Raw genomic sequence first — 12691 nt, 5'->3', positions numbered from 1 at the left:
GACGAGGAGGAGCAGGCCTCTGGGAAGGCCTCCCGGGACGAGGAGGAGCAGGCCTCTGGGAAGGCCTCCCGGGACGAGGAGGAGCAGGCCTGTGGGAAGGCCTCCCGGGACGAGGAGGAGCAGGCCTCTGGGAAGGCCTCCCGGGAGGAGGAGGAGGAGAGCAGGCCTCTGGGAAGGCCTCCCGGGAGGAGGAGGAGGAGCAGGCCTGTGGGAAGGCCTCCCGGGAGGAGGAGGAGGAGGAGGCCTCTGGGAAGGCCTCCCGGGAGGAGGAGGAGGAGGAGGCCTCTGGGAAGGCCTCCCGGGAGGAGGAGGAGGAGCAGGCCTGTGGGAAGGCCTCCCGGGACGAGGAGGAGCAGGCCTCTGGGAAGGCCTCCCGGGAGGAGGAGCAGGCCTGTGGGAAGGCCTCCCAGGAGGAGGAGGAGCAGGTCCCTGGGGAGGCCTCCCGGGAGGAGGAGGAGGAGGAGGAGGAGCAGGCCTCTGGGAAGGCCTCCCGGGAGGAGGAGGAGGAGAGCAGGCCTCTGGGAAGGCCTCCCGGGAGGAGGAGGAGGAGGAGGCCTCTGGGAAGGCCTCCCGGGAGGAGGAGGAGGAGCAGGCCTGTGGGAAGGCCTCCCGGGACGAGGAGGAGCAGGCCTCTGGGAAGGCCTCCCGGGAGGAGGAGCAGGCCTGTGGGAAGGCCTCCCAGGAGGAGGAGGAGCAGGTCCCTGGGGAGGCCTCCCGGGAGGAGGAGGAGGAGGAGGAGGAGCAGGCCTCTGGGAAGGCCTCCCGGGAGGAGGAGGAGGAGGAGCAGGCCTCTGGGAAGGCCTCCCCGGAGGAGGAGGAGGAGGAGGCCTCTGGGAAGGCCTCCCAGGAGGAGGAGGAGCAGGTCCCTGGGGAGGCCTCCCGGGAGGAGGAGGAGGAGCAGGCCTCTGGGAAGGCCTCCCAGGAGGAGGAGGAGCAGGTCCCTGGGGAGGCCTCCCGGGAGGAGGAGGAGGAGCAGGCCTCTGGGAAGGCCTCCCAGGAGGAGGAGGAGCAGGTCCCTGGGGAGGCCTCCCGGGAGGAGGAGGAGGAGCAGGCCTCTGGGAAGGCCTCCCGGGAGGAGGAGGAGCAGGCCTCTGGGAAGGCCTCCCGGGAGGAGGAGGAGGAGGAGGAGGAGCAGGCCCCTGGGAAGGCCTCCCGGGAGGAGGAGGAGGAGGAGCAGGCCTCTGGGAAGGCCTCCCCGGAGGAGGAGGAGGAGGAGGCCTCTGGGAAGGCCTCCCGGGAGGAGGAGGAGGAGGAGCAGTCCTCTGGAAAGGCCTCCCGGGAGGAGGAGGAGGAGGAGGCCCCTGGGAGCCGCTGGAGGTGGAAGCGTCCGAACCATCCAATTATACTACTGACGGCTGAGCCGTGTAGGTCCAGTGATTCTTACTTGAGCTGTCTGCAAGAATGTGAAACGTAGTGTGGTGATACCTATTTTTCCTACAGAAGCTGTGTTGGCCTGATCTTCTGAGGTCTTGTGACTCCTTCCGTTGTCGCAAAGGGACTTATGGTGCGACCTTTTGCAGTTAGCGCACTGTGCCTTTCCTTTCTTTCGACAATTGAACGCTGTATGCCCTCGACTGAGGCACAGGAAGCACCGGTTAGCTCTCTTCAGCCTCTCCTTTCGCTCCGTAACGTTTGTGATTTTCTTACAGTCCTGAGCCCAGTGACCTTTCGATTCACAAAAGACGCAAAATGGTTCCGGCCCCTTAACCTCTTTTCCTGCTAAGCCTTTAGAATCGGCACGGACGTGAAGAGCTTCCGCCGTAGTGGGGTAGCTTGATGATATGGAGGCTTCACCACGAATCTTTTGTGTAGTAAGCGCTCCGTCAACTTCCTCACCGAGAAACTCCATTAGTTTGAGAATGTTACCCTCCGAAAGGTCTTTTCGCTTTGCGTGAATGATCCAGCGACAGCATATTTCGTCTGGAAATGCTCGGAGGATCTTCGGTGCAAGTACTCGGCCATGGGCGTTCACATCTTCCCCGAGAGCGCGCAGAGCTTGAATGCGGCGATTGCAGTCAATAAACGTAGAATTAAGTGCGTCCGGTGTGGCAAACTGGATGGGCTTAATACATTCTGTGTAGTCCAAGTGGGCCTGTATGATTCTATTCTTGTCGCCGTAGCGAGCTTCAAGAATTTTCTTAGTCCCTTCATATGTCTCGGCCGTCACTGCGATGCCGTCAATCAACTGCTTCGGTTCCCCCCCTCTAAATTACTCCGCAGAAATATATGTTTATTAATAGTAGAGTGTGATGTGTCCTTATCGATTGACTGTTCGAACTGTTCCCAGAAACGTGCCCATGTTTGTATATTACCTGAGAAGGGTTCTAGTCTTATTGGAGGGAGTCTTTACGTGGTTGAAGGAACAGCTGAGGCAAGTGTTGGTACCGTCTGTGTGTTCGTGAGACTAAGATTCGACATCGCGCTTTCAAGTTTTTTCGCCATCCCATGTGAAATGCAAACGATAGCGCGCTTGGCGTTCTCTATGTATTCCTCACATGTTCTTATGTCATCAGCGTACGCGGTGTCATCCAGGAGGTCGTGAACCTCATCGTCCAGGGCTCTTAATTTATCCAAAGTCTCTTGTAACCTTTCCTTACAGTACTCGTAATCCTCGGGAGAGGTAGACTCAGTAAACTCTCGTGCTTTCTCCACGAGACGTGTGATGTTTGCTCTTTCCGTAGCACGTCTTCTTTTCAATCGGTGTAGTCGTGTGTTCGCGTTGCTGCCTTCTATACTAGACTTCTAGACGTGAATTTGCTATAGTAAAATAGTGTATTTGATAGGGACTTCGTAATAGCGTGGGAAATATTTCGTTACTTGATCTATTAATAATCGTACTCTGACGTAGTTCAAGGAAAGCCAGCAGATGGCAGCACTTGTAACTTAGTCGTGCGTGAAGTCTTCTCCAAGTGACGGAAATAAACAATATGGCTACCCTTCCAGCTTAACCAATAAACTATCTATGCGTTTATACTACAAATACTATCTATGTCCCCTTTTTATCTTACTATGCCTTATGCGGTATTTGGAAGTTCCTTAAGTATTTCAGATATTAACAGGAACAAAAATACACATCCGAGAAATGTTACCGTACGTTGATGGCTTGGCGTGATAGGTTTTATTTCCACGGCAGCAATTTTCCCGTAGTCTCCTTACGGAACGTGTAGTAAACCAATTCTTATTTAGTCTCTAGTATAATGCCCATCGCGCTGGAGTGTAGTTCTTCCCGTGTTTCCGGCACCAAAGTTATATCGTGATATTGGAAGAACAGTCAAGAGGACATAACTAGTAACTCGTTTCGTTTCTTATTTATTGTTGTTATCAAAAATCTAAAAACCTAAGATATGACACTTATGACACAATGATATTAAATAAAGATATAAAACACAGCACAGTCCAAAGAATGATCTTGAGTAGTGTCTATCAATTCCCAACACCTTTCAGTGATTCATTTGGTTTCTTTCCTTCTACCCATGAATGATTTTCTTTTAGTGAATGTAGCTCTTCCTCAGTAGCTCTTTCCCATTGTAATCTATCCCTACAAAACTTAACATCACTGTAACTTGAAGGGACATCAACCTCTGACTGAACAAATAATGCGAATAGCATCTCTACTTCAACCACCTTATCCACATCTGTGACATAATCATCATGCCACACTGGTTTCCTCGTAACTCTTTTCTCTTCTACAGTTTGATCGGAACTACCTCCTTTACCTTCATCTTCATTCCCCATAGTGACTTTAACTGATTGAACAGTAACTTCTTGAGTTTGAGACTGTACTGATACAGGTACTACGTTCTTATTCCCTAATTTATGTTCATAAAAATCACATGGTGACCTAGAACAATCTTTCTCTTTTTACATCCCGTAACCTCAAACTTCCAGCTGGAGCATAGCCTACCATAACTAGCTTTTCAGTTTTTGGGTCTAGTTTTCTCCTGAACTGTTTAAAGGCATTACTACCAATAACTCTAACGTTACATAAATTGGGTTTCTACCTTCCCATAGTTCACTCTGAGATTTGTTACAAGAAACAGTTGGACTTCTATTTGTTAAATAAGTTGAACAATACATGCTTCTCTCCACATTTGTTTGGGTAACTCAGATTCAATCAATAAAGTTCTAGCCTTTTCTATTAAGGTTCTATTCATTCTTTCTCACACAGGATTCATTTCTGGATTGTGTGGAACTGTCTATTCTAGCTTTATACCCTTACTTCTGCAAAAATATTTCATATTATTACTATTATATTCACCATAGTTGTCTGCTGTAGGTTTTAACAAGTTTTTTAGAGAAATGATTTGTTGCATAATTATAATATTCAACAAATTTGTCCATATACCTCATGCTTCTTTCTTATTTATTATTTATTTTGTGTCTTTGTATGTGGCCACGTTAGGGCTCACGGCCCTCTCTTACACTTAACCACTACGTACAGTACATACTCACATAACATTAACAGTCCCTAGGAGCTACCTACATTTATAGAGTAATATTATAACAGATTATAATTGTTATTTTTAATTATTAATATTATCTAGCCTATCTACTTCTAAATCACCTAACAATAGTTCTAAATCACACTTGCACTCATACACACTAACATTCATACAAGCTGATGACGTATTTAAGAGGAAATCTCGACAAGACCGTTTAAATGAGACTGTTGAAGTGCTATTACGTATACTGACAGGGAGTGTGTTCCATAGCCTTGCCCCAGACACTTGGAAAGAGTAGCTGTATACAGAGGAACGATTAACCGGTATCATAAGGGTAAAATCTGAGGATAGGTATTCAGGTGTAGATTCGTTCGGAAGTTGAAAAATTAGTGTCGCAGTATGTAGATTTCTTAGTTGATCGATTTTCAGCCAGGATAGCTTCTCATAATAAGGGGAAATATGTGACCCAAAGTTCAAAGAAAATGTAAATCGTATGCAAGATTTCATTGCCCTTTGAGGTTTCATAGTTTGTTCTGCAGTTGCATCGGTTTATACGACATCACAGGAATAAAGTAGTGGAAAAATGAGATTTTGAATAAGTTTTATTTTCATGCTGTGTGGAAGAATAAATTGTTTCATTTTTACGGGGTGAAGAGATGCATATACTTTTCTGCAGTCACTTATTATATGGTCATTCCAGTTTAATGTGTCATTCATGACAACGCCTAGGTTTTTTACAGACTTCTAAAAAGGTATAGTTTCACAACAGAGCATGGGGTTAGGCTGTTGTATGATGTTTAGCGTATTTAAAAGTCTAGATTGCGTTTTATTCGGGTTAATTAATAGGCAGTTATCTTCAGCATACGAGCTAATTGAATTTAAAGTCGAGTTCGTATGGTGGATTGCTTTGTCAATATCGGGGACTTTAAAGTGTCAGTATATCTGAAGATCGTCAGCATAAAGATGATAGTTGCAGTCGTTCAGATGAGAAGAAATGTCATTAATATAGATTAAGAATAAAAGAGGTCCAAGAATAGACCCTTGGGGAACGCCAAATAGCTTAGTTCTTTATTCTGTAGTCTTCATGTTTGATACAACTCGCTGTCGCCTGTTTTTGAGGTATGAGCCGAAGAGCTGAATAGCAGAATGAGCCATGTGAAGTTTTGGTAACTTAGCTAACAATATGTCCATATTTACAGTGCCGGACGCACTGCTAAAGTCTAAAAGGATAAGTATAGTCAGTTTTCGTTTGTCCGTAGCCCGTGTAATATCATCCGTGATTTTGATTAGTGCCGTTGCAGTACTCTGTCCTTTCTTAAAACCAGACTCTAAGGGATCAAATATAGAATGTTTTTCCAAGTATTCAACAATTTGTTTATGCATTATCTTCTCCAGAACCTTAGAATGTGTTTACAGTAAAAATAGTTGTGGCGGGAATTACAATCGTTATAACGTTCCCTTGAATTTTTCACGTTAATTCTGCGATAAAAAACACTTATCTTCATAACACCTAAGCTCGTACAATAGAATATTTTTTAACATCTCCAACACGATGATAAAAAATTAAATCTGCGGTTATGAATTGAGGATTTTTCCAGTTAGTTCGCACTTTTCCGCTTTCCAAATAAATATTTAAATGGCGTCAGTTATCTAATCAAGTTGAGTTGTAATGAGCCGAAAAAATGCTTACAGTCCATTTGGTTTGGTCAGATTATCAATTGCATTTTCCCCGTATAGCTTCGCACATAATTCCTGGAACTATATCTTAGCTTCAGGATTTTAAATAGACAAGAGGATATATTCATGGATGTAACATATAGAAATCTAATGAAATAGTCATCATGGTTACGAACCAACAATCGCGGAAAACGAAGACCATTATTGGGTCTCGTAACTCCAATATCTTTGCATACTGTTGCCGTTGGTCAACATATAACTTTCACCTGTATAAATGGATACGGATCGTGGATAGAGGTAGTTTTACGGCACACCTTCAACTGTACAGTCAAACACATATACCAGTGATGGCTTGTTCTTTCTTTTACATAACATAATGTAGAACAGCGCTACAACCAAAGGTACTCCTTCCACCCCGTCAACATGGTTCTTCAGGGCTGTTGCGCCACGGGTTTTGTAGATGATGTGCGCACCTCGGGATCGTTTTTCCAGAGTGACTACTCTATCATACAGTACAGTGTAGCTCCGGTGGTCCTGACAGTAGGGCGGAAATACCTTCAAGTGCCAACGTGTAGCAGAATGTCGGTTCCTGCATTATCTCATAAACATGGTATACATACATTTCTAACCGTCGATATTCGCATTAAATACAACGGGTTATATAATCATCATACACGAAGACTCTATTATCAACGTTTATAATCTGTAAATCCCATTATATTGTTATATGTGAGAACACAATGTTTCAGTGCCCATCAATTCACGAAGATAAAAGCTTCATTTGACCTTCATAATTCAACATACATTACATTCCTGTTACACTGTTTACTAGTGCATGGTCGTGTTGCTCTAATACCAGCCATCGGCCATGTGTGAAGAAGATTCCTCCAGGCTTTATCTTCATTAGGGTCAAGCACGTTGTTCACTTTGAACCACTGTGTCCTGCTTGGTGTACATTAGTCAAGTCCTGCACCTGGAATCGGAATTAAGCTTTCCAATAATCTAGTTTGCTACAGAACGCCAAAGGCTATCTGTTGTTTGTGATCATGGATCCTCTTTGATTCTGCATATAGCTTCCTTGTAGGCTGGGTCCAAATAACTAACACATTGAGTACCTGGTGAAAGGACTTTTTAGGCAACAATTGAAATAGGTGTTCTGCACAGCTTGCTGTTGTAATGGCAAGACAAATCGGCTTTAAGCTCACTTCGGAAGTCTGCGTGCGCGTCAATGTATCTTTCCTGTCTGTGTTTGATTTATGTGCAACACCTTGTGAATTCTGTGTGATTTGCCTCTTATCTTCACCAGACACCTGGAAAAATACATTCTTAAATAACGATATGACATGATTTTTTCACTTGCTAGATACTGGAGAAATCATAGCATATCAAAGTGTTAGTATGCTACACTTGCCAAGTAATTTCACCAGTTTAATATCAACCAAGCTGCTGCTGATTAAATTTTCAGTATTACGGTGTTCAAGATGCGCACACTTGATTCTGGAAGTCAAGTTGAGAAGGAGATGTGCCATTTCTATTTTGGTGAAATGTGGCTGTGTATTTGGGTTACGTACCTTTAGCTTGCATTCGAGAGATAGTCAAATCAAATCCCACTGAAGATTGTTTTCCGTGGTGTCCAATGTTTACTGCAGGAAAATGATGGGGCAGTACCTTAATTGATGTCATGGTCGCTTCCTTCCCACTCATGGGCCTTTCCTATCCCTTTCGCCGCCATAAGAGCTTTCTCTGTCGGTGTGACGTAAAGCAGATTGCAAAAAACAGGGGTGGTGGTAGTGATGATTACTGTTTTATGAGGAAGCGCAACCATTCTCTCATAACACTAAACAGAGAGATAAATGAACGGGATCTGACACATCGTAAAGTGAACGGTCGAGCTTCAGGCACTGTTCTTTTGTGTCGCACAGTGTTGTCATTTCCAAAGGCGGTAAGGGTTGTCATCTGTGTTAGAGTGTAAGCAGTAGAAACTGTTCAGAAACTCTAGTTGATGGATGTTTAAATATAAAGCAGGCTCTAGTATCACATAAGGTATTTTAATATAAAAATATCATAATTTACCTAGTTGTCCTTCATGAACCTAAATGCTTAACAACAAGCTTTTCTTTGTTGAGGAAAAAAGTTCTTGTTTAAATTCCACGGTCTAGGAGTAGTACTTATTCTTAGTTTCTCTAGGGATATCTGCTCCATTTGCTAGCTGAACTTTGCTTTTAGGCACTGGATGTCCTGCCTTGTGAACGGTTGGTGCCAGTATTTATTTACTTCTAGCCTGAGATCGGACAAGGGTTCTAGCTTGTATGCTTTCTCCATCAACTATACCCCTCCCTAGCAAAGTCGTCAGATATTTCCACATAAATGTCTTGTTAAATTTGTAACTAAATGCTAGATCCTGGCTGTAGAGCAGATGAGGAAGAACAGTCCACTGAAGTTTTGCGAGTTCCTCTTGGATGCGCAGACTTGTGTGAGGTCCTGCGTTGTCCGAAGATGTCCGAAACATACCTCCACTTTTTAAACCGAAATTGACCGAGAAGTAACATGTGTTGCATTTTATATTCAACGCCTCTTGTATTAGTAAACAACATGATTTGAAACAACGTCCCTTATGCACTAATAAAATTACACCAACTTGAACGTGTATGAATTCTCCGTATATCAGTCAGGAGTTTTCCCTTTCACATGGAGGCATTTATGATATTGTTTTGTTTAGGTCGACTGCCTGTCGACTTGCGTGTTCTATTTTATTTTACCAGGGAGGACTAACGTGTGTGGGCTATTATAGTTACGTTTATATTCAAATTTGTCAGTTACACACCGAAAAATCTGTGACACCATATGACATAAACTAATCACATTAGCAAGCCAGCCTGAGGATCTTGACACATCAAAAAATTGCATAAAATAGCCACCGTCAATTTTTTCGAGCAAAGTGAAGATTAAAATCCACAGTTTCCAGTAATTCCACTGCGTTAGGAATGAACTGAATGGCGTCCCAATTTAACGGCAGGGATAGGAATTGTGTCGTCTGCCGGAGCCTGCCGCCTGGCGCTCTGCCGCCTGAGGTATGCAGGCTTGCTTTCGGGTAAAGTAACATGTTGAATTGAAACTAGGTATTGCTTGTATAATATATACTGATCAGGCCATCCGGAAAATTTGACTACTTTCGTATTCGATATTGATGTACAAAGTTGTTCATTATCATACCTGCCATAATCATGGTGAAATGTCTTATTTACATATTTTCGAACATTCTTCTGGGTCTTTTGATATATTATAGATTTCCCCCATTGGGTGGATGTTACAATTCTGAATACTTAATGATGTTTTAGATAATAAAGAATTGGGTCCATAATGCACTGGTTGTCTTACTGGCTATTTGCAAGTACTCCATAAAGATTTCTTTAACTCATAATCGCTCAATTTTTTATACATTACATTATCATTATAGACTGTTATGCCTTTCAGCGTTCAGTCTGCAACCCTTTGTGAATTTACTAAACGTCGCCACAATCCTCGTTTTGCAATTAGTGTTGTAGCTTCATTTAGTTCTATACCTCTTATCTTTAATTCGTTAGAAACCGAGTCTAACCATTGTCGACTGGTCTACCCCTCTCCTCTTACCCTCCACAGCAGAGTTTATTAATCTCCTAGGTAACCTATCCTCCTCCATTCGCCTCGCATGACCCCACCACCGAAGTCGGTTTATGCGTACAGCTTCATCCATGGAGTTCATTCCTCAATTAGCCTTTATCTCCTCATTCCGAATACCCTCCTGCCATTGTTCCCACCTGTTTGTACCAGCAATCATTCTTGCTACTTTCATGTCTTGCTTTTAAGCAAGTCAATTAATTATTTGTGACAGTATTTGATATTTTCTAAGGAGATGGGGAATTGAACACAAAGAATTACTACACTTCATATTAGGGGAATATCATGCAATTCTACATTCTGAGGTAATCAACATTAAAGTTTGAAGGTACTTTTACTCCTAAAAATGTTAACTTGTCTCGAGATAATTAGCGTTGAAGCTAAAAACTGAAGTTATTAATTGGTAAGCTGGCATCACCTAACAAGTAAAGTGGGAGCAAATGTGCAAGTCAAATATAACAATACTCGACTTTATTCATTGCTCATTGCTAAGCTGGCATCACATAAAAAGAAAAATGAAAGCAAATGTGCAAGTCAAATATAACAATACTCGACTGTCTAAGAGTAGTTAAGCTATATATACAGTTATATTATCGTATGATTAATACATTGGTAGTTTTGATTTTGACTTAATTTCTACATTTAAATTATTTTCCTACTTAGAAATTATAACAATTTTTTTTATATTTCAGTGTGGAGAAATATGCAACATCGATGAAGGCTCCACAAAAGCCGCACCATTGTACAATATGCGGTAGATCATATTCTCGGGGAGACTACCTTAAAGGTCATATGTTAATTCACTCTGAAAACAGAGCATACGTGTGTACAATTTGCAATAAGGGGTGTTCGTCAAGTGGCAATCTGAAGAAACACGTCTTCACGCACTCTGGAGAGAGACCGCACCATTGTAGTAAATGCAATAAGTCGTTCAAATGTCAAAAGAGTCTCAAGGGCCACATGGTTACTCACTCGAGTGAGAGACCCTTCCGCTGTGAGGAATGCAGTAAGGCATTCTCTAGAAAATTATGCCTAGAGAAGCACATCCTCGTACACTCTAAGGAGAAGCTATACTATTGTGACATGTGCGGCAAGGGGTTTTCAAGGCGGGGTCATATTCAGTCCCATTTTTTAATCCATTCTACTGATAAGCCGTTTCAATGTAGTATGTGCAATCTTTCCTTTACTTGTGAGAGTTACCTTCTTAAGCATAAGCTTACTCATTCCCCCGACAAACCTTTCATTTGTGCTGTTTGTGGGAGAGCTTTCACGCAACGTTCATCTCTCAAGGAGCATCTTCCAGTTCACTCAAAGGAAAAAACGCATGCGTGTGATGTATGTTACCGTAAGTTTCATAACCAAAAGCGTCTTTCAAAACATAAGCTGACACACGCTGGTCTTAGGCAATTAGAGTGTGATACGTGTAAAAAAAGGTTCGGTCATCGGGGTCAGTTAATAGCTCACATGGCAGTTCATTCCACTGTGAAGCCACACTCGTGTGATATTTGCAGCAAGCCGTTCTCAAGCAAGGTTTATCTGAAACAACATCGCTCAATTCACAATGAAAACTGGCCACGTCAATGTACATTGTGCACTCGTACGTTCGCGAGTAAGGGTAGTGTTAAGAAACACATGAGATCTCATTATCGAGATGTACTTTAAAACTGTATTGCACACGATAGGAAGTTTGCACTCAGGATCACCATCAGATTCGCCTCTGGAGAAATTCGTACTATTGAAACTTCTGTGACTATACATCCGCCAAACAGCTGCTCTTGCAGCCCTTCCATTCATTCTTTAGGAGATTTTAACAAATAGCGACAGCGTTCAGGATTTCTTCCCTCATGTAGCAGAGACTTGTCAATCCTGTGCAGTGTGTGGAAGAGAATTCGTGCTCAAGCGCAGGCTTTGGTTCCTATGTATCACGTTCGGGAACATTTACAACACCAGAAGTAGTTTTACCATCGTTTGCACATAATCTTAACTTATAATGCAAAGTGTGTTCTGGAAGATGTGAAGACTGCCCTTATATTCAGTACGGACGTAGCAGCTCGGAAATGGGGAAACTTTTTTAACTATTGGAAAATAATTTGTTTATTTTCTGAAGATATGTAATATTTGGGATTTACTGGCAGTGTTCATGAAGATTTTGTTTATGTACTAGTAAATGCTACAGACATTATACAGGTATTCTTAAGAATTTATCTGTACCCTTATTAAGTTAATTAGATTAATCATGTAACTAAAATATATCTTTTTGTCAGAGTGAATGAATTAAGTTTTAAATAGATATGTAAACTGAACTCACTTATTAGAAAACCGGATTTCAGCAAAAAGAAGAAATAGCTACAGGGATGGAAGTTGGTCAATAACAATTCATTTGGATAATAAATTTCAAGGTATTAAAGAAAATATTCCAAATTGAGCAGAGAAATGCGTTACATTTAAGCAGAAATCACACGCGGAACCTGGACAATCTACATTTTTTCAATTCATAATTTGGTTTAGAATTTTACTTTTCACAAAAAAATCACCCATTTTAGTAAAAGATCGAAAGTTAATATATCTATAATATTTAAAAAATTAAATAAAAATGGCTAGTCACAAAAGTAACCCATATTATTACAAAATAATGAATTAATATTTCTACAAGTTTAAAAATCACTGTTTTGTTGATTGTGATATATTATAAAAATTCAAATTGAGATCGAAACATTGCTAATAAATATCCAATGGAGTTCTTCTTGTTGCTTCTCCATGCTATTTATCTAATAACCTGGTGTATCAATGTATTTAACTGTAATTGTACTGTTTTTTTATAATATATATTGAACCAGATCATCATAAGCTCCAATTAATTACCATTTGGTTATGTATAACACTGTGGGTTTATTTAGTAAAGCATCATTGCATGG

The 12691-nt window shown here is 42.0% G+C and overlaps 1 protein-coding gene across 1 annotated transcript in view; it reads left to right on the top strand.

The window, feature by feature from the left end:
* The window catches only part of LOC136866907 (gastrula zinc finger protein XlCGF57.1-like), a 125587-nt gene extending 113167 nt beyond the window's left edge, over positions 1–12420 (top strand). The window contains exon 4 of the mRNA XM_068226895.1: positions 10469–12420. Coding sequence (XP_068082996.1) covers positions 10469–11438 — 970 coding nt within the window. The 3' untranslated portion in view covers positions 11439–12420. The remainder of the gene's footprint in view (positions 1–10468) is intronic.
* The last annotated feature ends 271 nt before the right edge of the window (positions 12421–12691 follow it).

The sequence above is a fragment of the Anabrus simplex genome, chromosome 3, assembly GCF_040414725.1.
Source record: "Anabrus simplex isolate iqAnaSimp1 chromosome 3, ASM4041472v1, whole genome shotgun sequence".
NCBI lineage: Eukaryota > Metazoa > Arthropoda > Insecta > Orthoptera > Tettigoniidae > Anabrus > Anabrus simplex.
Note: the sequence above shows the minus strand (reverse complement) of the source record. Positions and strands in the feature narration are given on the sequence as shown.